This window comes from Calonectris borealis, chromosome 2 (genome assembly GCF_964195595.1).
Source record: "Calonectris borealis chromosome 2, bCalBor7.hap1.2, whole genome shotgun sequence".
Classification (NCBI taxonomy): domain Eukaryota; kingdom Metazoa; phylum Chordata; class Aves; order Procellariiformes; family Procellariidae; genus Calonectris; species Calonectris borealis.
Window position 1 is genome coordinate 132,033,641 of NC_134313.1, and position 27,351 is coordinate 132,060,991.

A 27,351-nucleotide genomic window follows, 5' to 3' on the forward strand; every position below is an offset into this window, starting at 1 on the left:
TCAGTTCTCTGTTACAACTTCCCTTGATCATGTAATAGGTTTGTTCTTTCCCTAGAAACCGAACTTCAGTGTTTTCTGTTACTTGCACGCAAAATGTAGTCGCTTACTATGTGATCTTGCAAATAAGGCGTAGCAGCACTTTAACCACATTGAACTACATGGATCTGTTAGCAGCAGCTTTCTTCGATTTTTTGTTTTCCTTTTTGAAGGAAATGCCCAAATGCAGCTGAGCAGCCAGCAGGGCAAAACCAGCAAGCAGGGTACACAGTCATGCACTTAGTTGTCCCCGAATCTGGGGATATAGACTAGAACAGCCAAATAGTTTCTGACAATGGCAACAGCTTCTGAGAGCCTAAACCTGTACTTGGAGATTCCTGGAGTTTCAAGGATGTCCTAACTACCCCCTTACTCCAGCCAGCCTCTGCTCTGCAACATAAACCCCTCAGGACTCCGCACTTCTTATTTTTTTCTTTTTTCCCTCGATGCACCCAGTACTGCTTTGCAGTGGAGGGCTAGAGCAAGGATGCTGAAGAGGGTGGCAGAACCTGACTTGTACTTTTTTCTTTTTAGAAGTCATCTCAGTTGTTAGATAAATGTAACAAATTGTCATAACATATATACACATTATATATTTATGTAAGTGCTATGCAGATTTAACATCATATAAATGTTTGTGTATTATGCAACAAGGAATAGTGAAATTACGAAAAACGGCATTTTTACTAGCATTACAGGATGTACATGCAGCTCACCTGTGACACCTGACGTTTGCCAAGTTCCCCTGTCCGGGTGGAGACACCGACTACCTGCTGACAATTTACGAGGACGAAAGCTAATTCAGTGCTGGCTGTTGCTTCCACAGGTAGAAACCCGGGTGCACTTTCTGCAGGGCAGACGTGACTTCTTGCTGGAGAAAGGTCTACAACACTGGGCCCCTGCCATTCAGGTTAGCCAGAATGGTAGGGATCTATCCTTAAGTCACGGGGCTTAGCCGCTACAGTATTATACCCAGTGCATGGGTACTGCCACACGCCTACTGCCAGTGCAAATTAAGAGAGACATGATAGTAATGGAGTGGTAGTAGCCTTTCAGCTGGTCCTTTGTCCCTTGCCATCCCCAAGTTAATTTATCCCTTCTCATACCTTCACCATGCCTTTGATTTGAATATATTCCATGTTGTCAAATTAAGGGCTTTTTGGTTTTTTTAAACCCAAAGGGGACTAGAACACTGAATGTAAATATAAAATATATTCTCAGAAAAGATCACAGGCTCCCTTAAACTGTCTTTGGGACTCATATTGGAGGAGAAAATTGGTTTCTCCGTCTTTTTTTATTAGACTGCTGTGGAAGACAGTAAAGAAAGCATCCCATATTTCTTTTGATATATCACAGAGAGTAAGCTATGGGGTACTGTAATACACTGTTAAATGCAAATATATTTTGGGAAGATGATTAGACTTAATAAGGGTATTTAAAAACAGCACTAAATATGTCAGTGTGAATGCAAATAGAATACTTTTATTATTTCTAAATTAAACTAATATAAGAAAAGGGATTTACATTTCTTATTTTTTCCTTTATTTCTTTCTGGAAGAAAGGAAAGAAAATCTAAGTTTATGTTACCAAAGGGATAGCGAGCTATCACCAGCTATCTCACAGCTTCTTTACATTGTTTCAGTAGGAAGAAAAATCGCAAAGTTTCTGTCTACCATACTCACTGAAAAGCACATTTAACAAGGACCGAAGGGCTCTAGTTCAAGCAGCAAGCACCCCGAGACATCCCAGCCTCGCTAACGGGATGTGCTTTCACGCACATGCATTTTGGCAGCAGCCAGCAGAAGCAGTCCCACGGCTCCCACCCCTCTCCCCCAGCCCCGTGCTCTCCTTGACCGCTGCTGGTCGGATTATTTCTGTGGCTGTGCAACGAGCTGGCTCCGTGGACAGATCTGAGTTAAGGACCACCCAGGTAAAAACCCCAACACACTAAGCAGACAGAAAAAAGGTATTTTTCAGCCTGGCTGGCCAGGTAGCAGAAGTGGGTCCTCGGGGGTGCACCCGGGGATGCTCACATCCCCAGCAGCGAGGGGTGGCAGCGGTGGGGGGCTGCTCACGCCTGCTCACGTGAAACCGCAGCCTCACCGCGAGACTCCTCTGCCGAGGAATGGGAAAGAGTGAGGGGAGAGCTGGTAGCTCACTTCTCCCACCCCGGCGTTTCTCGACATGGGACAGCACTGTGCTGGCTCGGAGGAGCTGGAAAAGGGGCTGTGTGGTATGGAAATGAGGGTAGTGCCAACCCCAAGCATTCAGAAATCCTGTCAGGCCTGCAGAAGTCATGAGGTCTTTAAAAATAAGGAAGGGGTTATTCTTTTTATTTCCTTGCTGCAGTCTTAGACTTTAGGATACATGAGATACTGAATGTACACATTCTTAGACTTTTCAAACACAGGGACTAGATTCTTTCTTTGATACAACCATAAACGGAGATTTTCATGCCATTCAGAAAATATATTCAGTCTTATCCTGGTGACTGTTCACCTACCTAGTACATCTACCTAGCACATCTGACACTTGTGTATCAGAAAAACGAAGCTGGAAGATAACTCGATCAACACTTTCCAGGCTGCCGTTGCGGGTGCCCACTGCCTGGGGCTCGCCTTGATTCCTGGCCACCAGCCCCGGGCGAGCAGGACGGTCCCCGAGCTGCAGGCGCCCGAGTTCCTGGGCCACCAGTCCGCTGGTGTGCCGCACACACCGGTTTGGGTCACATCCTGCTCTGGAGCCTGCCAAGTCGGTCATCCTCGGGAAATACTGCTTCCCCCCACTCTGCTGCTTTAATTTCGTAAACCCACTGAAGATCAAAACTTTCTGTGACCTAGTAAAAGTTTCAGATTATGGAAATCTCCTCCTGGCTTTATGGTTCATCAAAGTATGCCCATATGTATTATTTAATATGGCGCTGAAGCGTTTTGACAGAGTTGGAAAACTGGCTATCAGGAGACCGTTCAAGCTCAGTGTAGTTGACGGTCTAAGAGAAATCACAAGAATGATTGCATAGGGGAAAATCTGTAGCTCAGCACATGCAGATCTGCCAATATATACATGCAGATCTATATCCTGGATTGAGATAGGCAGCTTTTTACTAGCCTAACTGAAGTGCCAACTTTCTTCTTCCCTCCTTTCTTCTCCTGTGTCCCTCCTTTCTTCTCCTGTGTGTCCTCACGCGACTCAGCCTCATGCAAGCCTGACCAAAAGCCTACTAAAAGAAAACAAACACTGATTTCAGGTGGATGAATACTTGATTCCCAACCAAAATCACTTTGCCTTGCACAGTACTTCTGCTTTGCCTTGTGAGTAAGGTACCTGTTAACGACAGGCTAAGCAGCTATGGCCCCTTCTATGCAGAATCTGGCCATGCCAGTGAGGAGGGCATCACTGGGTTTCCATGCTGAGAGGGCAAGGGTATAGTGTCCTCAGCCCCAAAGATGTAAACATCTGGACCAGATGTCAGGTGAAGGGGTTTGCATTAGGTTTTCCCGTGGAGGAGGAGCAAAGGTATTAGCTAGTAAAAGGACTTTTGAGCTAGATTTTATTTCGATTTGTTCGGCACAGAGAAAGGCACAATTCTAGCTGTCTCCGCAAGCGAAGTTATTAACAATCTCTAACCCCAGATGCGATCATGCAGTAGTGCTGGTCCATTTTCCGACCAGCCGTGGTGCAAGGTTAGCAGCTGCAGTTCTGGGTGGCTGGGGAAGGTGCACCACGAGCTGAGGCACCATGCAGCAAACCAGCTTGCTTTCCTCTGCCAAGAAGCTGCCAGGGAGCTGTGGATTTGGGGCTCTTTACGCCCTCTGATGCTCTGATGGACATATTGATTTTCTGGAAGTGTTAAAAGCAAGGCCAGATTCACTCACCCCGACCTCACTTGTTGTCCTGGTTTTGGCTGGGATAGAGTTAATTTTCTTCATAGTAGCTGGTACGGGGCTATGTTTTGGATTTGTGCTGGGAACAGTGTTGATAACACAGGGATGTTTCAGCTACTGCTGAGCAGTGCTGACACAGCGTCAAGGCCTTTTCTGCTTCTCACCCCACCCCACCAGCGAGCAGGCTGGGGGGGCACAAGAAGTTGGGAGGGGAAAGAGCTGGGACAGCTGACCCCAACTGACCAAAGGGATATTCCATACCATATGACGTCATGCTCGGCATATAAAGCTGGGGGAAGAAGAAGGAAGGGGGGGACGTTCGGAGTGATGGCGTTTGTCTTCCCAAGTAACCGTTACGCGTCATGGAGCCCTGCTTTCCTGGAGGTGGCTGAACACCTGCCTGCCCATGGGAAGTAGGGAATGAATTCCTTGTTTTGTTTTGCTTGTGTGCGCGGCTTTTGCTTTACCTATTAAACTGTCTTTATCTCAACCCACGAGTTTTCTCACTTTTACCCTTCCGATTCTCTCCCCCATCCCACCAGGGGGGAGCGAGTGAGCAGCTGGGTGGTGCTTGGTTGCTGGCCGGCGTTAAACCATGACGCTGGTTTATACCTGTCATGAACGTTTCAGACCTTTGAAATCACCCTGGGGTGGGTCAGCAGCTCTGGCCTTCGGCTGGGCAGTGCCGAAGCTGTAACCTCCTCCATACAGACCCCCAGCAGGAGGGACCCCCACAAACCTCGTCTGCCACCGTTCAGGCACTCCTGCCCCTTTGCCGCAGGCGTCGGCAGTCGTTCAGCCTGCCCGTGGTGGGGAGCCCACCGACAGCTAATCCAACCATGGCCCCGACCAGTCTTCACGCCTGTGAGCACCCAACACCGGTCAGGTTACCTGTTAGCTGACACCAGCCACCACTGCTGCCTCGTCTCCACCTCCTGCACCGCTGCCGCTTGCCTTAGGCTTGCCGGGACTGACCTTTGGGAGAGAAACTGCCTGTTTGTTCTGTGCTCGTACGGTGGCTACCACTGAAACGGATTCTCTTCAGCTGGAAGTGTGTTGCTCTGATATTTATAAAAAGTTGCAGAAGAAACTCATGGCAGGAAATCTTAGCTATAACACTAATGCAAATAATAGCAATAAACCGAAAACTTCCACATATAGCTAAATGCCTGCTCTAAATGACAGCAGTAAGGAAATATATATATTTATATGGGTATAACGTATAGTTATGTGTGGGTGGCTGTGTCTAAGCCATATTTCAAATGCGAGGAGGATGCTACTTAGCATTGTATCTATGGCAGGTCTAATGGTGATTCTCTTCCAAGATTCGTATTTTGGAGATCGTTCAACTTAAAACCTACTGTGATAACACCAGGTGTTTTAAATTCCACACTATGATTGCATGACATATTTCTTGAAAACCCAATACATTAATTTTAGAATATTTTATATAATTGGAAAATCTGCAATTTAGGAACAAAAATCTACTGTGCGTGCAGCATTTTCAATACATGTTCACGTTCTGCTTCACTTACTAATGGGCATGTGTGCAAATGCAAAGGCTTTCCCTAAATCAACACTGTATTGCACAGACCAGTAGCCTCTACAGAACCATTGCCAAATATGTTACATGGAACTTTTCCAGTATTTCAATTTAATTACGCTTTTTCTGTGTATATAAATTTAAATTTAGCAAATTCACCTCATGGCAATGTAGAACTCTACAGTCAGTACTTTAGGGAGTATTTGGTGTTAATGTCTTCAGTAAAAGAACTTTAATTACATTCATCCCAGTGCTGGCTGATCTGGAGGTTATTCTCTGCACTTTTCCAAGGAAAGTATCATACTTGGCTATTTGAAAAAGAGAAAATACAGGCTATGCAGCATGCCCTACGAGTTAAAAAAATACAGGCTATGCAGCATGCCCTACGAGTTAAAAAAATACAGGCTATGCAGTATGCCCTACGAGTTAAAAAAATCAGGCTCTGGCAGGGAAGGAGGGAGAGCATGTTCACCGGTACAGATCCTGAACAGAAAACACACCGCCCGCAGCTTGCTCGCATTCAGGGCTCCATCTTTGCATCCACTAAAAGAAAAAAACCACTGATTTCAGCGCTGTAGTGGCAGACCCAGCTATCAAAGAGCTGAAACGCCTTTCTGATTTCATTTGTTGTGGCGTATGTTCTAGGGGAGGGTGGGGGGAGCAAGTTATCAAATCGTAATTAATAATAAAGTTGTAGGTGTTTTAATGCATTCTCTCTGTGCATGTCAACTGTCAGGTCCAAAGCAGCTCTAGAATCAGTACTAATGAAAAACCTCAGACTAAAATAACCATGTTAGGTTCTCTAACTGCTGCGACTGACAGGAGTACTAACTCTTACCTGTACGTCTCCATTTCTCTTTAATATTTTATACAAATGGAAATCCTTTAGCATGAGAATGAAGAGAACATCATGACAACAGGAATAAGGTTGTCTATTAAGATGCAAAGATAAATGCAAACTGTTTGCTTCATTTTCTCTTCTTTGAGTTACAAATTTCTTGCTGTCATGAAAAACCTTTTCATCTTCCCTGAAATTCATCACTATGGCACTTGGTTGACAAATATATTCATCACAGTAGTGTATTTCTCAGAGATTCCTGTCTTCTGCCTCAAGCACTTTATTCCTTTAGATGATAAAAGTATTTATCTGAGAAGAGTTTACATACATATCTGTGTGGCTGTACACCATCAAAGTATTCAAAAAATCGTACTTCAAGAAAAAAACAGCTTTAAAGACGGATATTCTTTATGGCAGAATCTTTATTCCACTATGGATGTACAGTGATCATCCTTCCAGTACGTTTGGATAATGACATGCTCTCCGCTGTAGCAATTAAGGAGCCTGTAAGTGTATTTTATGAACTTAAAAGTTTTAGCTGAGGTTTCAACATGTGGCAATTCAGGTGCATTACTACATTCGTATGTGTAATAGCCATTTACATAAAATGGCAGCGGGCAATAAATTATTACTAGGTGAGAATACATGTGTCTAGTTGCTGTGCTTTGGTTTATATTGCAGTCTTGAGGGGAACGAGAGCTGAGAAAGTTGACCATTACTGCAGCAACTACGGTATTGGTACACAAGCTTCACCTTCATCTCCACCCTTCTTTACAGGACACACTGTCCCCATTTTCATGGCACCTACTCCTGCAGTATTGAGTGTGAAGGGGGAACATGTGAAAACAGAATCCCAAATTGTCCTCCTTTCTGAGCTCACGTTGTGTTTCATGCAGCTGATTTTCAGAGGTTTCATTTCAACTGGAATCTGGCTATTTGAAAAAATGTCTTTTCCTTCACTCCCCTACCCCAGCCCCAGTGCCCGCTTACGTGCTTTATAACCAAATATGTAAACTGTACACTGGAATAATTTTGCCCACAATTGAAACCAAACCACTCTGAAAGCAAAAACACAGGATATAGTCAATAAGGCATCTCTAGCTCATCAGGAGAGGAAATTTGTGTATGCAGAAATCCTCTTCTCTAAACGAGCAGTTGGCTGGGATGTTAGAATTACATCATCCGTCATCAGAAAGTACGGGGTTCAGAAGCTTCTTGTTCAGAAGTCAGAACCTTTATTTTGCTTCTCACATGAAAATCAGCATTTCCATTCTAATACTTCCACTACTCCCACTTTTATTCCATTTAATACTTCGCTAGAGCACCAGTGAAATGCACCGCTAACAAAATATCCCTGTGTAGCAGTTCATGTAAAACCTCCCAATAAGACTTTTACGGTGCATTAAACTTTCGGCTAGCCAAGATGACTGACCAAAACTCATTCCATTTTGTGCTTCACTTTGGGTGTTACTCTTTGAAGAGCTGGCCAAGCCTGAAAAATTTGCAAGATCACATCCCACTGGAGTTTCCAGTTAGTCAATACTGGCCATTCTGAGGTACAATGAGCATGGCAAAAGGACATTTTGAGACATTTGTTTATTTATATAAACAAAACAGAATATTTTGTTAAATAAATAAAATATTAATAAAATATTCTATTTTGTTTATATAAAGAAATATATAACAAAATATTCTATTCTGTTCTATAAACACGAATTCAAGTTGATGAGAGAATGTATAAGATATTCACAGTGTTTTAAGAAGTCACCTTGGGATGTGCAAATACTAGAAAATATGTTAATTAGGTCTTTTCTTTCTCTTTCCTTGTCTCAGTTAAGTTTAAAGGTACAATTTATTTCTTTAATTTGTATTAGATTCATTTTGGCTTTACAACTACTCAGAATTAATAGTGTTTTATGATTGTATTCCCAAAGGTGTACAACTTCTTTTCATTAATGTTTTGAGACTTATTAAAAAAAGAAATCATAAGAAGATTTGGGATACAGTTCTCCTCTGTGTAAAAGTCAGCCCAGAGCCAGGTGCTTTACACCCTTCTTACGCCTCTTTTAGACCCTACTTTATCCTGCTGAACAAGATAAACTTAATTTTATGGGGGAAAAAAGTTGCATGCTATTTAAACTAGAAGAAATGTGAAGTGAACAAGATTTCTAATATGCAAGTTCAAGCCAAAATTGCTACCTTTGTAAAAGCCACCTTTGTATCCATTTAATATATTCTTTACCAGTAATACTGGCAATCAGGCAGCATAAGCACACACCAAACATCTTGCAAACACTCCACAACATTTTTCCCATCAAAATGTAAGTGATATAATTTCTTACCATTGTTGCCTCGCTCTATGTATTCTTAATTTTCTGGTTTCTTTCACTTCTACTTGAATTTTCCTTAGAATACATGACTGATAGGAACTTACAGCTGTTTGGTAGGCCCCCGCCACTTGCTGATTGTACAAAGGACATTCATATTTGCCCTACCCTCCTCCGGATATTAAATTTGTTCTTTGAATAAGGAGGACAAATGAGTTCTCTCTCCTCCTGTCTGCACCAAACAGGGACAAAATTGGTCAAATGAGCATCCATAAGCATAATGGTGCTTTAGAAATGCCAATCGATGATATTTGATTGATGATGCCATTATGATATTCAATATGTTTCCATTACAATCAGTAACTATGAACAGCCAATGATTCAAAATGTAATCTCTGGGACGGAATTACAAAACCTTGACTGTTTTAGATTTTGATGGATAAAATGTGTCACAGCATGTGTAAAAACCTTTATGATGATGCTCCCAGCTTACCATTATAAAATGAGTGTGGTTTCCATCAGAAGACGAGCTCCTGAGTAATGCTGATTCAGGGTCATAAAGCTAAATGCATCCCTCCGTAGGAAATTATAACATTATATTGATTTCAGACACCTTATATTCTGTGCAAAAATAAAATTAGCCCTGCTTTGATTTAGGAGTACGAGACAGTGTTTGGAGGAGGGCAGTGGCAATCAGGTCTCCTGGATTCTATTCCTAGCCACGGCAGTGACTCACGCCACGACCTTGTGTAAGTCTGTTGACCTCTGTGCCTGTTTACCCATGTAGAAGAATGAAAAAAGAATAAATACTTCACTGGGGTTGAAACCCGTGGTCAAAGAGAGCTAAGTATACAGGCATTCCTGGCAAACTAAATAAATCATGAGCGTGTTTCAGACGAGTTCACAAAACATCTCCAGTATGAGGTTTCTACGGTCTCTTCAATTCGATCCCATTATGTATTTCAATGCAGCACATATGGTCCTATCTTTAAAACACTGGGTAGTGTTACACACTGTGGGATAAGTTACGGCGTGAAGATTTAACATTAACATTAATGGGAGCCGTGCAGTTAAAGCCTATCGCGCTCTGCCGAAAACGTGCCCTCAGGAAAGCTGCGTTGCTAATAATTTACAAACCGTCCGATTTAAAAGGTGGTGTGGAAATTTCTAACTTCTGCGGCTGTATATTCTGAACATTATCAGAAATGTGGTGGCTTTCAGTACGTTTGTATGTCAATACTCACAGACTTCTGTGAAACATTCCGTTAATGTTCCTAAGGGACACCCGGGCAGTTACCTACCTTGTAACACAGCGTTTAAAAATAACATAGGTGAAGTTACCCTGAAATATATGGTAATAAATGAACAAGAAGCGCTCATTTCCTTACAGCGCTGTTACCTTTAACTTTTGAGGTTTCACTTCTATTATTTCTATTGCTCTGCAGTCAAATACTGTATTTTGCAGGATTCTAGCAGATCAGATAATATTGTTGGTGATACTATATTTTTGTTCCAGTTGTAATAACCATTTGGACTGTTTTACACAGAATAAGAATAGAAAAATAATTTATATTGTGACTTGAGAAAAAGTATCCATTTGCAACTGCTTGGTGTCAGGGAAACAATGCTCAGAAAATACCCCACTTCTGCGTTATCCACCTTCATGTACGTAAGCCATCTCAACAACCACTTGTGCTTAAGCTAAAACAGACAGGTATCTCCACGGTCGGTATGCTAACTTACATGTTTTACCACTTAAACTTTTTCATGCTATTTTATTTTATAACTCACAGAAAAGAAACAATGATCTGGGGTCAGAGTTCAGTTGGTTGGTGACATATTTAAGCACATATGGTGAAACCAACAGGTCTGGTCCCTAGCTATCGCCCGAGTACTGGAGTAAGGAGCTGGGGAACCAATAAATGAAGACGCACCTTCCCCTACTGAATCAGCGCCTGTCTCCAAGCTGCACGAGGTTCCGGGTGCGACATTTTCATGTATGAAGACTTGCCTACATACAGAAATTACTCTAAATAGCAGGTGAACTGAAAGTAGATGTTTTTCTGAGTAACTCCATAAACTGATAAGCTTCACAGGAGGAAGCAGAACTTTTATCAGCTCCCAGACACTTTGAAAAGGAGCAGTCTAATTTGGGGACAGACGAAGCCAATGTTTCCTGATGTCATTGTCTCCTTCACTGACTGCATTGATAAAATTATCTCTAATTTCCACAACCATCAGTCTCTTTACCATTTTGTTATCCCAGTCCTCAACCATTTAGCATACCGTCAACATCTACCTGGTTCGTATTTGCATACAATATGCTTTTATTCACAAACAAACAAAACGTAGGTAGAATGCACAAGTACTAAAATAGGGGGCTATCTGAAATTAACTAAAACATTTACATACCATAATCAGCATTTCTAGACATACGTAGATGACAACAAAATTGATTTAGAAAGTGTGACAATACTGAGGTTTTTTCCTTTGCCTGGTAAAATAGGATTTCAATCTTAACCAGTTAAAATGAAATAACAAACAAGCACACCCCAGCAGGCCACTAGTATTCAAAGATAACGAAAGATCTGCCTCAGCTGGCACCTATGGAAAACCCTCTGTTCTCATGTTGCCAGTCATCATGAGAGTAGGTTCACGTGCCAGGCTCCTACTGGAATCAACAACAAGCGCAGCGGCAAAAACACACAAACAAGCATTCACACAGAATATGCTTAGTTGCTTTATTAAACTGCCTTTCTTCTTAAGGTAATACTAAAGTCTAAGTAGGTTTAACTACATGTGGAATGTTAAGGAGAATTCACGATCTATTTTGAAGCTACGGGAAAGACAAGGAACTTGAAACATTCGTATCACTGCTGTCTGTACCAGTATGCAATTCCAAAAAACCCAGTCTCTTCAGTCTGTTATTTTTTTGGGGGGGAAATAAAATTTCAGGAGAAAATAACCCTTCCAAATCATAGTTATCATGATGGGCTGGCTGGCTGCAGTGTTATTTTATGGAAGAGCAACTTCATCTAATTTCAGCGTTCTATACACTGCTTTTCTTTCCTTTCACAAGAGGTTTTTAAAGTCCTATCTACAAACATGTTCTTCTTGTTTGACGGACAGAGACCTACCACCAACTCTGTGAATTATTTCTCAAAATATGAGAATTATGGATGTGACACCTCTACTGATCCTCTGCCAAAAAAAGATGAACATTTAATACATAATGAAATAATCCTTCTTTTTAGAATTTACTATCTTCTGTATTGTTTGTATATGACCGCTCCACCTCACCATTTGATAATGCGTCAACGTGCCTCTTCGTGCCTTTATTTGGCCTGTTCATGCTAACCAGCACAATGTCAGTTCTACTGCTGCTCCTCCTTCCTCCCATGCCAACGAACACTTGAAGCCAGGGTCTGTGACAGGCACCTCTGCCAGGAGACACGAGGGGAGTACAGTGCAACTCCGCACCTACACCAGCTCCCACGTTGGGCCTGGATGACCCCCGGGGTGTAACGCATCCCCCCATTAGCAGAGCTGCAAAAAGAGGAGACCACAATTCTGTGACACATTTTTGACATAAAAAGGTGGGAGTGGGACGACGCTTTCTTCCCTCCGCAGCAACGGGGCTCACACCAGTTCTGGGGTGGCAGGTGAGCTGCACCCCTGGAGGGCCGGGGGCAGGTGCCGGGCCCTTCCCTGAGGAGGACTAGGGGCTGAGCCCTGCCTTTGGCCGAGGGGTGCCGGACGCCCCCCGCCTCGGGCCAAGCCCCGAGCCCCGCTGTGCCGATAACCCCCGTCCCGGGGCCTTTCTCGCCAGGTGGCCGAGCGAGGCCCAGCCTGGGGAAACATCGGCGATTACCTAAGGGAACCGCTGCTCCCCCGCCCCGCCGCTCTCTACCCGCCCGTATCCCACCTCACATTATCCCGTCAGCCCGCCTCGCCCGCCCCGCCAATCAGCGCCGCCCTTACTCCGCCCCGCCTCTTGCGGGCCAATCAGCACTGCCCTTGGTGGCGCGGGCCGGGGCCGCGGCCGGCGGCGCGGGCGGGCGCCTTTGATGCCGGCGGGCGGTTAATTCAGGAAGCTCCTCGGGAGCGCGAGGGGAGCGCCGGGGCGGGGCGCCGGGGTGGGGGGGCGGGCCCGGGGGGGCGGGGTGGGAGAAGGCCCCGCCCCTGGCGGGCCCGCCGCGCGCCGCCGCCCGCGAGCTCGGCGAGAGGCCCCGGCGCGGGGTGGCGCCGGCGGCCGCGGCGGACGAGGAGGGGGCGTGGCCGGCGCGCGGGCGGCAGGGGGGCGGGGCAGTGAGCGGAGCCGAGTCGTTGGTGACCGGAGGCGGCGGCCGGTCGGCGCGGCGGCCTCGCCATGGTGTTCCTCAAACTCCGCGAGCAGGTGGGTGCGCGGGGGCGGCTGCCGTCGCCCGCCTCTCCCCTCCCCTCCCGGTGCCGCCGGGCGCGGCGGCTGCGCGCCCTTCCCCGCCCCCTCCTCGCTGTGGTGTGCCTGTGCCTGTGACAGGCGGCGGGCAGGGGGAGGCAGCATGGCTGCTGCCGCGGCCCGGCGGGGACGGGGCTGGGTGGCGCCCGCCCGGCGGCGGGAGGCGCCATGTGCTCCCGGTGCGGGCGCCGGTGCCCCCTCCGTGGCCCCGCTGGGCGGGTGGGGTCCGCCGCCCCGCGCAGGTATCGGGCCTAACAGGTGGCCGCGGGAGCCCGCCCGCCCCCTGCTCTGCCCTCCTCTCCCTGCCGCGGCGGCGGGCCGGCTCCCGGGCGGAGGGAAGGACGGCGCCCTGCCCGCGCGGGGCTGCCCTGGCCGCGGGTCCCTGCCGTGCCCCCCGCCTCGGGAGCGGAGGGGAGGGGTGACCAGGGGGTCTACGGGCTCCCCCGGGCCAGTCCTGCTCCGCGCCTGTGTTTTAGGAGGGGAGAGGTCTCTGGGCGCCGCTGGGGTAGCGCGAGGGAGCCCGGGCCTGAGGGACTGCCCGGTGCGAGGGGATCGGTCTGGAGACACCCGGCTGCGGCGGCTCGGGACCCGCGGCGGAGGGCGGCGTGCCCGGGAACGGGAGCTGGCTCCTCTCCTCCCGGACCCGGACCCGGACCGCGGCAGTGCTGCCGTTCGCTGCTTCACGTGCCCGAGAGCTGCCTGCTCGTCCCTTCACGCACCACCTTTCCCTTCCAGGCCTTTAAAATCTTTTGTTCGGCTGCTGTATCTTTCTTCTCCGTGGTCTTGACATACCTTCCCCGAGTCCGTGCTCCCCTTCTGAAAACCAGAAGGTTTCTCGTGCCTGTAGTGGTTTGTTCCTTCATCACATCACACCCTTCTTTGTTTGCTAGAGTCTTCGGTTTCCATCCCAGCTTATGAAGAATATTTGTCTTCGCTGCTCTGTCCTTTTCTGGTGTCTCCCCTGTCCTACCTATTGTCTCCTGTGCAGTATCAAGATACAAAGGTGGGAGGGTCTGCTCTGCCAGTTTGCCGCGTGTAAAAAGATGCTTGCTAGAAAATGTATCTTCTCATGTTTTCATGTGCGTTAGACCAAATTCTCTGTAAAAGCTCGTACACCCTGCTGTTGGTCTCCTCGACACTCTTCCTTAAGATAACTGACTGTAATGCTTGGAGACCCCACCCCCCCCAAAAAAAAAGCCCCACAGAAAAAAAAAACACCTAGAAACTTGGCGGTGGTTAGTCAACTGGTATCCTGTGTCTGTTTATTACGCTGATCAGTATCCGCTCATCATTACCTGCTAGTCCTTTCATCAGTCTGCATATACCTCTGTCTTTTTACATTTAGGTTCCATGGTCCCTTGGGGTTTTGTTCTAAAAAATGTTTAGCAATATGGGGCTGGGATCTTTATGTCCTGCTGTATTGTACGTAAACTCTCATATTTATTTAGAACTTCATCTATGAATGAGCAACAATTGTGGACCCGAAATACGCTTAGAAACCTAACTCAAAGCACACTATTTAGGCTTCGTTACTGTTCTTTTATGGGAGGCTCTCTACAGAAATGAACACTTGTTCATCTCTTCTATTAAATAAGCCCTTCTGTTAAAACCAAGAAATGCAACTCTTCTGCAAGTAATCATTGTGAAATAACTCACAAGTATATTATGTATAACTCATGATTATGTTAACATGAAAGTACTGTATTTCAGAACTTTTCTTCTGGGACGGATCCTGCTATTGACTGATGCTGAGGTGAAATACTGGACTATGTAGGACCACTGGTCTGACAGAGTAATGCATGTGAGGCTTTCAGCTTCTATCATAATGCAAGTTTTAATCCAGAAGTATGAGGTGGATTTTTTTAGAGGCTTCATGGATATGTAAAGGTGCATTGATACACTGGGAATTGAAGTATTCTTTCACTTAAAAGAGAGTCGGTAAGGGCAGGGAAAGGGCTGGGGGAGGGAGGGGAGTGTTAGTTTTGAAGAGGCTTTTGTAACAGCGAGTGATTTTTAGCAGCAGCTGTATTTCTGCTGGGTAAGTGTCAGTTGCTTGGTAAATCGGTTACGACAAACTAAATTCTGTGAAAATTGTTTTCTTTAAGAATGCCAAAAATCGTGAGGAATCATATTAACATGGAATATCTCTGTTTTGCTAATTACAGAGAATTCCTCCATTCTTGTGCAGTATGCTGCAAGATGTCTTTGACTTCAGGACTAGATGCTGCGCTAAGATTATAACAACCACCTGCTCATTATAAAAACCAACCCGTGGTACTATATGAAAGTAGAGGTGTTTATCTTCAGTATTCCATGAAACGCGCTTCTTGTTTGCTTGAACCATATGCTTTGCTTCATAGTGATGTGTTCATTTAGAATAAAGTAAATTGTCATGTGCCTTTGTAGTCCCTATAGTGAGTCTGTCTTTCTTCAGTGGTGGCTATGTTTCATGGGGGAGCGCAAAGGCTGCTCTGTTGTTTGTACTGTTCAGCTAGTATGAGGGAGGGAAGTGATTTGCTAATTTCCTTCTACAACAGTCAGACAGATGAATAACTTTCTGGAACAAAAATTCTATTAAATAAAGTATTACTTTAATGTAATTCTCAATATTTTTTTTTTTCAAAATCAACATAAACCTGTTGATTTTGTTCTTTGGTAATGTGGAAGGGCTCTGTGTTGCTTATTTAAATGTCAGAATTATGCTGGGGAGAGGCATACTTAGGGCACACAAGCAGCTTGATATTTTCTTACACTTGGTTTAGTGTAGTCTTTCAAGTTACTGCAAGCTAGCATAAAAGCAGCGCTTGAGAACTTACAATGAGGTGAGAAACTGTGCTCTGAGGCTCTTAGTTGAGCTCAGAGGGTGAAATCCCAGTTCCGCTTGCAGTTGATTTACTTAGTACACTGATAAACAAAACTTTGATCCTACAGATGCTTAATGTGTTTGTGAAGCTCAAATATTTGGTTGTCTTTGGAGGCTGATTTGATATGTTTAACTTTCAGAATAAAGGTTTTCCATGCACTGAGAAGAGTAGGCCTTTCCTTGGGTTCAACAAGCAGCCAGCAGGTACATTCTCTACAAATTTGTGTTAACACTGCTTGAGCTTTATTGGTTTGCAATCCTACAAGGTAGGAATATCTTTCAGAGTTTTGAAATAATTCAGGGTGTACATTGCACTTTCAGAAATGACGTATGTTTGCTTTCAAAGTATATTAGGTATCAAAAAAACCCATGAGCCATATTTGCAAAAATTGCGTTTGAAGCTAAATTGAACTGTATTGAGTGAAGTTAATACCTGTAATGCTCAATAGCAAACTTTAACTGTGGGATAGAAAGAGCAATCATTCAAGTGTCAAGTTGAATTGACAGATTGTTCTCGTTGGTCTTGGTTTGTTGTGCAATGTTGGATGGACATGTTTAAAAACAGAGGAAGCAAATCTGCAAATTCTGTTACTGAAGGTTAAGCCATTCAATGCAGAGGTGAAAAATATAGTAAGTGTACCTTCTGATTAAGGTATTTGGTCTTCAGTTTGTTTGCCTTTGTACTGTCTTCATAGATTCGTGCTTGTGTACCAGGTTCTTCTAGATGAGAAGCTGCTTTAACTACTAAAAGGCCAAGTGAGAGGGAGGCTATAAAAGTTTGTTTCTTCCTGAAACACTGTGGTACTCTCCTGTAAGAAACTGTATTGAAAGCAAAGTTTAGGTCAAGGTTCACTGATGTTTTATCAGACCTTTTTTTTTTGGGGGGGGGGGAGGTGTGGGGTGAAGAAAGAAGGAGGAGTAACTTGCTTGTGAGTTTCCATAATGGTATGCCTTGGTCTCCTGTATAAAAGCCCTCTCAACTCTGCATAGCTAACCGTGAAAGGCTAAGTGTCTTCTGTTTGTTTACTATTCGGTCATAGTTTCTAGAACAGGTAAATTCTTGCTTTAAAGGATTGCGAGTTAGTCTCTTTTACACCTAAGGAGTAATTGACAGCCTATATTTTCTTAGTGGGTAGGTGAAATTTGGATTGCCTGACAACTGAGGGATTTGTTGCTTTTCTGTTACAAGCATTACCTGCATATGTGCCTACAGGTCGTATTTTAGGCTAGCATAAGCCTACATTTCAGTATAGTTTTGTTGAAATGCATGAAGCTCTGATCAAAACTGGCTGAATTTTTTCTTTAGTTTTGCAGCTATATAACTATTTGTGGCAAAACTCATTGGATGCAGTGTCATTATAGCTGGTAAAGCTTTATTTTTTTAATTCAGTGCATCATAGTTTTAATTATGCATTTCCTGTTTTCTCTGAATCTTAAATATGTAAGAGGAAGAAATCTTAGGGCTCATAATAATGGGCATTTGCAAGGAATTTGTAGGGGTTTTCCTGTATGACTACTGGACTGTGCTTGAGGCAATGCATTTATTCCCAGAAGTCAGATGTGAGTGGGAAGGATCGGAGTATGAACAACTGCGTGAGGATATTAGAGTGACCACTTATCTTGAAAGTCCTTGAACAGTGAGAGCACTGACTTCTTTATTGCCCATTTATATCTCTCTCTTAGCTAAGATGGATCTTGTTCAATTGGCAGTTAAACAAATGTTTGCAGTGTCATAGTGAACGCTCTGAATGCCTCCATGGTTGCTATTTTCATTACTGCCAGCGTTAGACTTCATTCTTTCAGAATTCATGCCAAGAATAAATGTCCCAACTAGTTCCTTGTTACTCTAAGAGGAGGAATGGTCTCCTGTGGTGATGAAAAGGACTTGCTGCTGTTCGATGAGGAGGGATATGGTGGGAATGGAATTATGTGGTATTGCTCTACAAATTCCATTCAGACATAGACTAATGAGGTATGTGTTTAATTTTTTGGGGTAGAAATTACTTTAAAGTTACTGTTCTTTAAAAAAACATTACATTTCGGGAATCTTGTCGAAGTTGAGAACCATTCTTTGTGCTCTATTCTCCATCATATAGTCTTCCTAAAATCTGCATCTAATCTGTTTCAACTGTATACAAGATAACTACATTAGGAAGTAGTAATACTTATCAAGACACCTTAAGTCTTACTGTTAATTCTCGTGTTGCCAGGCTAAGAACTCACATGTACTGAAAAGATAAGTTTCTTTAATTGATGGGAAACTTTGAGTAACTTGAACTCCATTTATCTTGTTATACGAAGTAATTACCAGCCCTTCCATTAGAACGTGTTGAGAGAACCTGGTTCTACCGCGTGTTCGTTTTGGGGGATCAGATTCCCTGATGATAACTCAGGAACTTCTGACTTGTGAACAAGCAGTTCTTCTCAGTCAAGAAAATAAACTTTTTTTAAAAAAGAAGAAGAAAAAAAAAAAGGTGGGGGAGAAACAAAGCAAGCCTTGATTCTGCAGTCAGATCCTTATGGCAGATCCTGTTAGCTCAGTGGCCTTCTGTGAGGGTATAAAGGTCTATTCATGTTGATAACATCGAAGGTTTGTGACCATTACTTGGAGGCAAATATCAGGGGAAAAAAAATGAGGCAAATGTGTGCTTGCCTATGAAGAAGTGACTTCCTTAGCACCCACAAAAAAGTCGATTTCTGTAGGAAACTAGTAGCTGTTGAAGCTCTGAACTAGCAATCTGCTGTCTGATGTGGATTGTTACATTCCCAAATGTCTGTCCTTGTTTCCATTCACTGAAATGGGTTGTGGAATTGGATGACTGAAATCAAGTATCTTTGGTACTACACATTCCGTATCCTCCACTTCATCTTTTAGCAGCTAGTTTGTTTCTCAGCTGCTGTACCTTTTATTTTCTCTAGTCAGCGGGGCCTTTCTGAGGTCAAACTAATATTTGATCATTTGTTTTCTTGCTCCTGCCAACTTTTTATTTTGTCCTTACCTCTATTCCTCTATTCCTATTTCTGGAACTTGAGTGGGAGACTCGTTGCCTTAGTTACAGTGACTAACCGTTTCGAAGTTATTTATAATGTTTGTGTTTAAATAACCTGTATCATAATATGAATCACAAAACATTTCACATCAATAAAAAAAATAAACAAAGCAGTCCATCCCTAAGTGCTGGGAGCATGCTTACAGTGCTGATTCTTGGGGGTTTTGTTTTCCTTCATTGTTGAGGTGGAGAACAAGTGCTAATCTGGCATTTGAAGATGAATCTGAAATAAGATGTCTTGGTGCTATCTTTTGTGCAAATGAGAACAGAATCTTAATATTTAAGCTCTGAAATATCAGGGAATGTTATTCTTCCTCTCCTTCATAATGACACTAGCACTCTCGCCAAAGGGTGGGAATATATCAGTTTAACCATGTTAATTCAGTTGTGATTGCTCAGGTGTTGATGAATTATACAGCACTGACCCATTTCAGCTAGAAAAAAACTAGAGCTAATGCAAGAGCGGTGGGACTGAGTAGTTGGGAGAGAAAGGGAGATGAGACTTGTAACCAGCTGGGTGGGTGCAGAGAGTTAAAGAGGAAGCACCAGCAGCGATGTGCAAATGAGAGAGGGGCGAAATAGTTGGTCTGTAGCATCCTTGTAGATTGAGGAATGACTTGTTAGCTGAAGCACCTAATGACTTCTGTCCTATGATAATGAGATGCTCTTTACTGTGAATTGAATATAATCTTAGGTTTTCATTGATTATTTCTACAGTAATGTATGATGTGAATTGAGTGAGTAATACCCTGTAAGTAGATTGTTGTTTACATGACTAAAGCCTAGCTATTTAGGGCAGCCTGAACACTTAAATATTTTTTCTCACTAAATTACTGCAACTATATTTGAATTTGAAAAGTGTAAAGCACAGATCTGCCTATTCTAACACTGGGGTTTTGGGTAAAACAAGAAAAAACCAAACCACTTTGCTTAACCTTATGTTATTAAACTTCAGAACTACATTTACAGGTACAGGGGGAGGAAAGCTTTCCTGCCCCAGAGTAGGAAAGAATGCCTCTTAATCGTAAACTGACTCATATTAGGAGAACTTAGTGAATATTCAGGTTTTGTACATAACTTTGCCCATTTGCATGAGTTAGTCTATTTCTGACCATGTCCTCAGTTGTTGTGAAGCCATCCTAAATGTTTAATGTTTCCATACTTTCAAACAATGGACTGTCACTTAATGGCCTTCCTAATTCCTGAGCTGATGAGCATTTGCTTATAAGTTATTCTTGGCCATTCTGCAATCATGCAATCACACTTGAGGTTCACTCTCACTTTGTGCTGAAATCTGTACTTCACTTCCATCCAGCGCAGAGAAGAAAGCATGGGTATATCTGGATTTTTTTTTTTTTAATTTCAGCAAAGTGAAGATAAAACAGTACCTTAATGAAGGAAGAGAAGGGGGCACAAGCAAGGATTCTAGTCAGAATGACAAAATGAGAATGAAATTGCAGTAGTTACAGCATTAAGGCCGAAATGAGCCTTTTTAGAGCTTACAGAATTTCTAGCAATCATGAAGAATTCAGTGTTTGGTTTCAAGATTTTGCTGTTTGTCCTCTACATTTTGATAGCTTCATCTGTACTGGTACCTCTAACAGGGAGGAAGCTGAACCTTCCATTCAGGAACCTGGTCATCCAGTGGCGGGCAGCACAAAAGACCAAGGATCTACCTAGCTCATAGCTGAGGGACCTACTTGAGTCATAGACAGCTGAACTGGGGCGGGGGGGGGGGGGAACCACTTTCAGGAAGTTCTGTAGTTATTTATATACTAACATAATCTGTAACTAATGAATAATGTAGTCATTTAAATCCATCGCTGCAGACTGAGTTTTGTATAATGTTAGGGGTAATTGGTATTCTCTCCTTCCCTGTACCATCTTTAGGTCATCTGCTTCTTCTGTCTATTGCTCATGATAGTGGGCAGGTAGTCTATGCAAAGTCTTTCTTTTCATTCTGAGCACTTAATGTCTCTTTCCTGCCTCGGATCTCTGTATGGTGTCTGTTGCCTTTTCTCTACTGCTGCTAACACTTTATTCTCTCACCGGCATCACCACACAAAGTGTTGTTGGTAGGTTAAAATGAAAAGCACGCATAAAAATAAGCAGATGAAGGAAAACAAAATGCTAACATTATTTTTCTGGTTACGTTATTACTCATTGTTTTGAATTAGTGAAATGTCCGAAGTCATCGTACAAGGACACTTCAGAAATAGCACATTAATGGAATTCCCTACCCCTCGCCTCTGTTCCTTTGTAACTGCAGAGTTCTGTTCAGTTCTTGCTATGTTTGCTAAAACATGAGGATCAATAGAAAGAGGTCTTATGCTTAATAATTGTGTTGCTGTGCAGTCTTTTGCCAAATTAGAACCCTGTATTGGTACTGCCTGATAGCTTTCTTCGCCTTTGCTCCTGTCTCAGTTCCAGGAGCAGTATTTAGTTTTACAGCTCTGCTGTATCTGTTGCTTTTTTTAATAGTGTTCTTTCATTCTGGGGGATAATTTTCAGTGTTAAGGAGGACTTGTAGAAGAACACTTTCTCTTCTCACTTCTGTCACCTGCAAGGTTGCAAATGCCATTACTGCCCTGCATCATTCCTGATCCTATAGTAACCACCCAGCTTATCATTTATCTCTTCCACTCCTACCCCCGATGTTGTTTTCTGTTTCTTTCCATCCACAAGCACACAGCCATTTAAAGGTTATTACCTAAGACTACTTAGATCACAGACTGAGAAGTCTATTAAAATAGAACTTTTCAAGTGAAGAATAAGTAACATTTTATTTCTTGTCCATAGACATTTGTCTAGTCTTTTTACCATAAGTTTAACTAATTATAATTAAATAAGTTTAATAAATTATAATCAGGGATGTAAATAGTCAATTTAATCTACTCCAGAAGCAATGGAGCTCAAGAGAGGAGGTGGTCTTCATAATGAGAGTAAAAGAAAGGTGAAGAAGGGGTTTGTAAAGCACTAGAGTGAGAACAAGGACAAAAATGGCTAGGATATCACAGATTGTCAGTATCAGTGATCAGCAAAGCTCTTCTTTTGATGAACTTCAGAGCTTCCTAGTCAAGGATCATCCAAAAACCAACAGGTATCCAGTTACCCTGTGGAGCTCTGTTTGAAATGACTTCAAGACATTGGTTCCTTTTCCTACCTGCTGCACCTTTCTACAGCACAGGAAGGAGACTCTCCCAGCATCTGTAGTCTCAAACTAACACTGTGAATAATCTAGGGAAGAGTGCTTTCTAGTGTTTTTCTACACCCAGAGATGCAAAAAATGGTTTTGAGTCAAAAATATCAAATTTGTCATCTTGGAAGGGCAAATATAGCTGCATGCAGTCACATCTTTTATTTTTTAAAGGGCTTCAACTTTGCACATTGTGAATTGGCTGCTTTTTTTTTTGTTTAAGACTCACAAATTTAACAAGCCATAATTGCTTAAAAAAAAAAATGCGTTATTTTTCATAGTTTGCATTTGAACAGATTAGGTTTCCTCACCTGAAGGTTGATAAAATTCCTGCAATGCTCTGCATATGTGTTAAAGCTGCTTTAGTAATCATTAAAGTATTAAACTTATTGCATACGTACTTAAAGAATAACTACTAGCATCAAAGTAGAAGTACCATGATTTGTGACTCTGTGCCCACAAGTAGTAGAAGAATTTTGCAGAAAAATCAGCATGACTGTTAAAAAGCTATTGATTACATCTTTGCATTTCAACCTAAGCTTCATCTGGAACCGTTGTCTTTTGCTGTTGCGAAGGCTGTAGAAAACACCGTAAGCATTTAGGGTATCGCACTGGTTTCCTGTCTCGACATCCAACCCCTTACATGGGGGAGCAGTGAGATACATTTCCTTCTATAAAGTTCTTCACTGGAACTCACATAAGCCAAAGAAATAGTATCTATTCGAATGACAGGAGGAATAGCAATGCCACACACAGTGCCACAGCGGTGTCTGTGGAGGCTGTCAGAGGAGAAGTTCAGCTCCCCTTCCCTGGAAGCTTGCCATACCGGTATTAGCAGCGCTCTCCTCCATGCTGGTTGGAGGTGTTGCAAAGTCGTTTTGGAACTGTCGTTTTGGAGTAAGTTCTTTAGAAAATTGGCTCTTTGTCTCCTGAATGACCACAAGCAGAAATAAATCTTCTAGGCCTGAAGCTCAGTCTTACGGCAGCAGTTGGCCACAGTTAACTGAACCCAAAGACAGAATGAATGTGCCTGCAGAAAAGATCTCAGAAACGTCTGCTGGAGTTCAGTCTTCTACGCTGAACCCTTAAGGGAGCCCTTATTGCCTCTTCTGAAATACATGTGTTAGACACATTCACAAAAGCCCCCTTTTTTTTAATATATCGTGACTACAGTGCCCACTAGTGCTTCCCTTATGTTGCCTGACACCACTTATTTTTGGGAAAAGTGACTTGTAAATGTAGGATGGATAATTGAAGAAAAGATGAGGTATTGTTGGAATGATGTAATTTGACCTCAAGATTTCATGACCTACTGTTGTGTGGAGCGCAGTGATGTGTAGTGTGCCTGTGAAGCAATGCATCGTCACAGGATGGCTGTTCAGAATACCAGGTTCTTACTTCGTATAGTGTATGGTGTGGCTGCAGAAGTGAGGTGGCAACTGCTTTGGTGTATATTTGCACTGTCTTGTTTTTTCACTAGGTAAGAAACAATGAAAATGACCCATAATGAGCAAGGTTCAGAACAGGCAGAAACATTAGGGTATGTTTTTCAATGTTATACTGTTCCTCTTTTAAGAGGTTAATTAACAGCTAAACCTCTGCTAATTATGTGACTTCGAAACTATCTACAACAGTGAAGGCCAACATTTTCAGCTGACAGATCGAAGGAAATACAGATACAAGAACTACTGAGTGCCAGTATTTCTGCCAGTATTTCTGGTGTAGGGTACGACTGTGTATATGTGTGGGAGAAATGGAGTGCATTGCCTGAATGAACCGCGACCTTTAAAGTCATGCGGAGTAGGTAAATTTTCATGAAAGAATAGGAGTTTCATAATTTTAGGATGAAGCTTAATGACGTGCTGCTTCTTGGGTTGTTTTTTTCGTTTGCAAAGTTTCTAACAATAATGATTGAAACTCACTGGCTTCTAATCTGCCTAAGGCTATGGTTTGATATTTGGTTGCAGCTGAGCTTAAGCAGTCGCTTATTCTTTTCTTCTGCAAGTGGTGAAAAGGGTGGGGAGAGACAAATTATTTAGGTTAGCATAGGACTGCAAAGTTGTTCCTTGAAAGTTTTCCTAAGTAGGAACTAGAAAGGAGTGTTTTGGCTCAGGTAAACTTACTCTAATGTCTTCCTTTGTGACAGAAGTCCTGTAATCACAGAAGAGGTGTCTTCTGTGAGTGTCCCCTTTGGTTTGGGGGTTGGGAGGTGAGTGGAGGAACTTGAGTGTGGTCTGCCTTGGACCTCTCTCTCTGGGAAAGTAACTTTAAAGTTGTTGGCCTGAAACTTCTTAGAATGTGTTTTGAAACTCAGCAACATGCTTAATTTTCTTGTCTGGTTCCTGATTGTTTTTTGGGTTTGAATGTGGTTGTGAATTCCTCTTTAATTGTGAGAGAACCTAGGGTCTTAAGGATGTCTGCTTCTGTTTATAACATGTCATGTTGACTTACACTGACTATGAAAACACTGAAACAAGAAAAGTACTTCTGTAACATACCACATGCGCTGCCTTTCAGGACCCTCAGCTTTTTCCCATCTCCCATAGGACAACTGTGTGCCAGTTTTCTTGCAGCATTTCTTAGGGTTCCCCCCTCCCCCCTGCCTTAGGTTGATCATGTGTACTGCTACTCATGGTTTTACAACTGGAGCTCTGAAAATTACATCAAAAAGACTTTCTCTTGCCTTCCATCTCTTCTCAGGAGGTTATAGTGAAAATATAAGATCATGTTCACGTAGTCCTGTTACCTGAAAACTGTTTGCCAAAAGTAGTCTGAACTTGCTGCAGCCTTTTCCCTCATAGAAACATGTATGGACAGAAAGCTTCAACTTCCTAACTCCCTTGTATGCTTCTGTGTGTGCAGCTCTAATTCTTGGACACCATCCAGTGACGGCTTGGAGTCATGCCTGTTGTGACTAGTGATCCCTCTATCTCCCTGCACAAAGATATATGCTTGGGGTAGGGAAATATCTAATAAGAAAATACGCTCATAGAAATATGACTAAGTTGAAATAAACTAAAATAGTAATTGGTCACTTCTCTACAAATAGTAATTAATGAAACATGTCTGTCTAAGAATAAATTTAAACCTTCTGTAATGGAAGAAGATTTTTCATCTCAGCTCTATAGGAAATTGAAGTATAAAATAGTAGTTAAACTTGTTTTATATTCCACATGTCACCTAGTATGGTTATATGGATACTACAACATAAGTGCATTGGTTGTGCAAATATTTTTACCAGCAGCTAGAAAAGATGGCATTTTGAATCACCATTAATGAAAACTTTATCAAGATGGACTATTCCTTACTTCATTCTGTCTCCCAGTGATAAAACTACAAAGCTTGGTTTAAAAAAAAAAAAAATTGGGCATGTCTTTTGACTGTAAGAATGCACTGGGAATAATTACCTTGGGAAATAAGGGTATAATAAAATTGCACTTAACGGTCTCCACACAAATAGTTGTCTACATATCACCTGTTTGTTTGTTTGTTACAAGATATCTTTGTTGTAAGTATTTTGAGCTAAAAAGCAAAGAATATGGAAGATTTGAGTCAGCCCCTATCTCTTTTTCTTTTTTTTTTTTTTTTTTTTTTGAAGCAAGCAGGGAAGACCCAGTAAAGGTCAGGTTACAGCTTCTGTTTCACATTTGTTCTTGAAACTGCTTATGAGCACCATTTAAAAATTTTTTTTATATTTGCCTAAAAATCTTAGGCAGTCATTCAGGGGCTGCTTCATGAGTAGGTCAGCTGTCTCTGCTGTGGGCTCTAGAGCAGGTGACTGGAGGATAGTATCAGTGCTGCTCCTAGTAGGTGTCAAAACCGACATGGGTGACGTGAAAGTGTAAAACATAAACAAATTAACATTGGGATGCAGGGGGGGAAAAACCAGACTGACAGACATTTATTAAATAAGTATTTTGCAAAGTGTTAATAAGAAAAGTATTTTGATATTTAAGAAAGCTTAAGAAGTATCTGGTTCTAGATTTTCTTTGCAAGAGGAGGGAATATGAGAGGATAGCAGAATCCTATTTGCTATGCTGAAACAAATGAAAGTTATTAAAAGTTTCGAGAACACCTGTATTATGTGGCTATTAGTGTTTGAAAATCAGGTTCAATGTTGTGAATTAAATGAAATCTGTGTTAATTTTTTTGCTATTCTGTACTTAATGTTCCCTATCTTATAAGAGATATGGAGTACTTTCTGTTGTGCTTTTTGTATTATGTTGTACAAAGGTTCTGAGTGATAAGACTAGACAAAAGGTTAATCTATTTTCAGTGTGGTTTATTGGCGTGGAGTGTGGGAACTTTGAGGGAATGTTAAGCTTGAGGATGTAGAGAACAGGACAGGGAAATTTTTAATTTAAAAATTACATTAGGGAAATATATTAATATAACTTGTTAAAGTCTAAGTATAGCATCTATTTGATTCAAAGAATTAAAAAAAAAAATTAGTATATATTTGTTGTCAAAGAATCCAGTTGGAACTGCTTCACAGACGGAAGTCATGAGCTAAGCACTTGGAATGAGTTGTGAAAGTTCACTGTTTGAAAGCGGCGCTAGACGACAGTAGCCTTTTCTGAAACAAATGGTATTTTCTTTACAATTACTCCTCTTACTCGGTTTGTTCAGTGTTGAAAACCAGAAGAAGCTGGGGAAAAGAAAAGCTGCTCGTATGAAGTGAAGTCTGACAGAATTGTACTAATCCTAAAATTTTGACAGACTTTGTGACCAACCCCGAGTGATTCAGCTCACTAACTGTCCATAGTATTTCCTTTGTGCAACAACTGCTTAACTCAAGACATTTTTGGAAGCTTTTTATTTAGTGGCACATGTAATTAAAACAACTTAAAATATTTTTTTATTTTCTGTTTTTATTAAATGCCCTGATAAAATAATAAATTTAAAAGTATAGCAAAAGTAATAAAAGTGAAGTAATTAATGCATCGTAAGGGTTATCGCATACTATTTAAATGCATCCAAAAAGCAAAAATACAAGCAAGATAATTCACTTTGATTTGACTGGGTCTGCCCTTCATCTAAGCACCTGTATAAATTAGCTGAAAAAGTGTTAGTAAAGCAATCGACTGTCTGTTCTGAAGAAGGGTACGCCTCCTGAGGCAGTGTATTTTTCACAAGTATTTAGTGGTAGCTTGCTTGTCTCCTCCCTGTGGAGGGA

The 27,351-nt window shown here is 42.4% G+C and overlaps 1 protein-coding gene across 3 annotated transcripts in view; it reads left to right on the top strand.

Annotated features, from left to right (window-relative positions):
• Nucleotides 1–12,897: 12,897 nt before the first annotated feature.
• The window catches only part of ANKRD28 (ankyrin repeat domain 28), a 125,416-nt gene continuing 110,962 nt past the window's right edge, over nucleotides 12,898–27,351 (top strand). The window contains exons 1-2 of one of the 3 annotated variants that reach the window (XM_075143466.1): nucleotides 12,934–13,024; nucleotides 16,070–16,133. Coding sequence is in view for 2 of the 3 variants with exons in the window: in XM_075143465.1 (XP_074999566.1) it covers nucleotides 12,998–13,024 (27 nt within the window). In the remaining variant the exon portion in view is untranslated. Of the gene's footprint in view, nucleotides 13,025–16,069; nucleotides 16,134–27,351 lie in introns of all 3 variants that reach the window. The other 2 variants (XM_075143465.1, XM_075143461.1) reach the window with 2 other exon arrangements.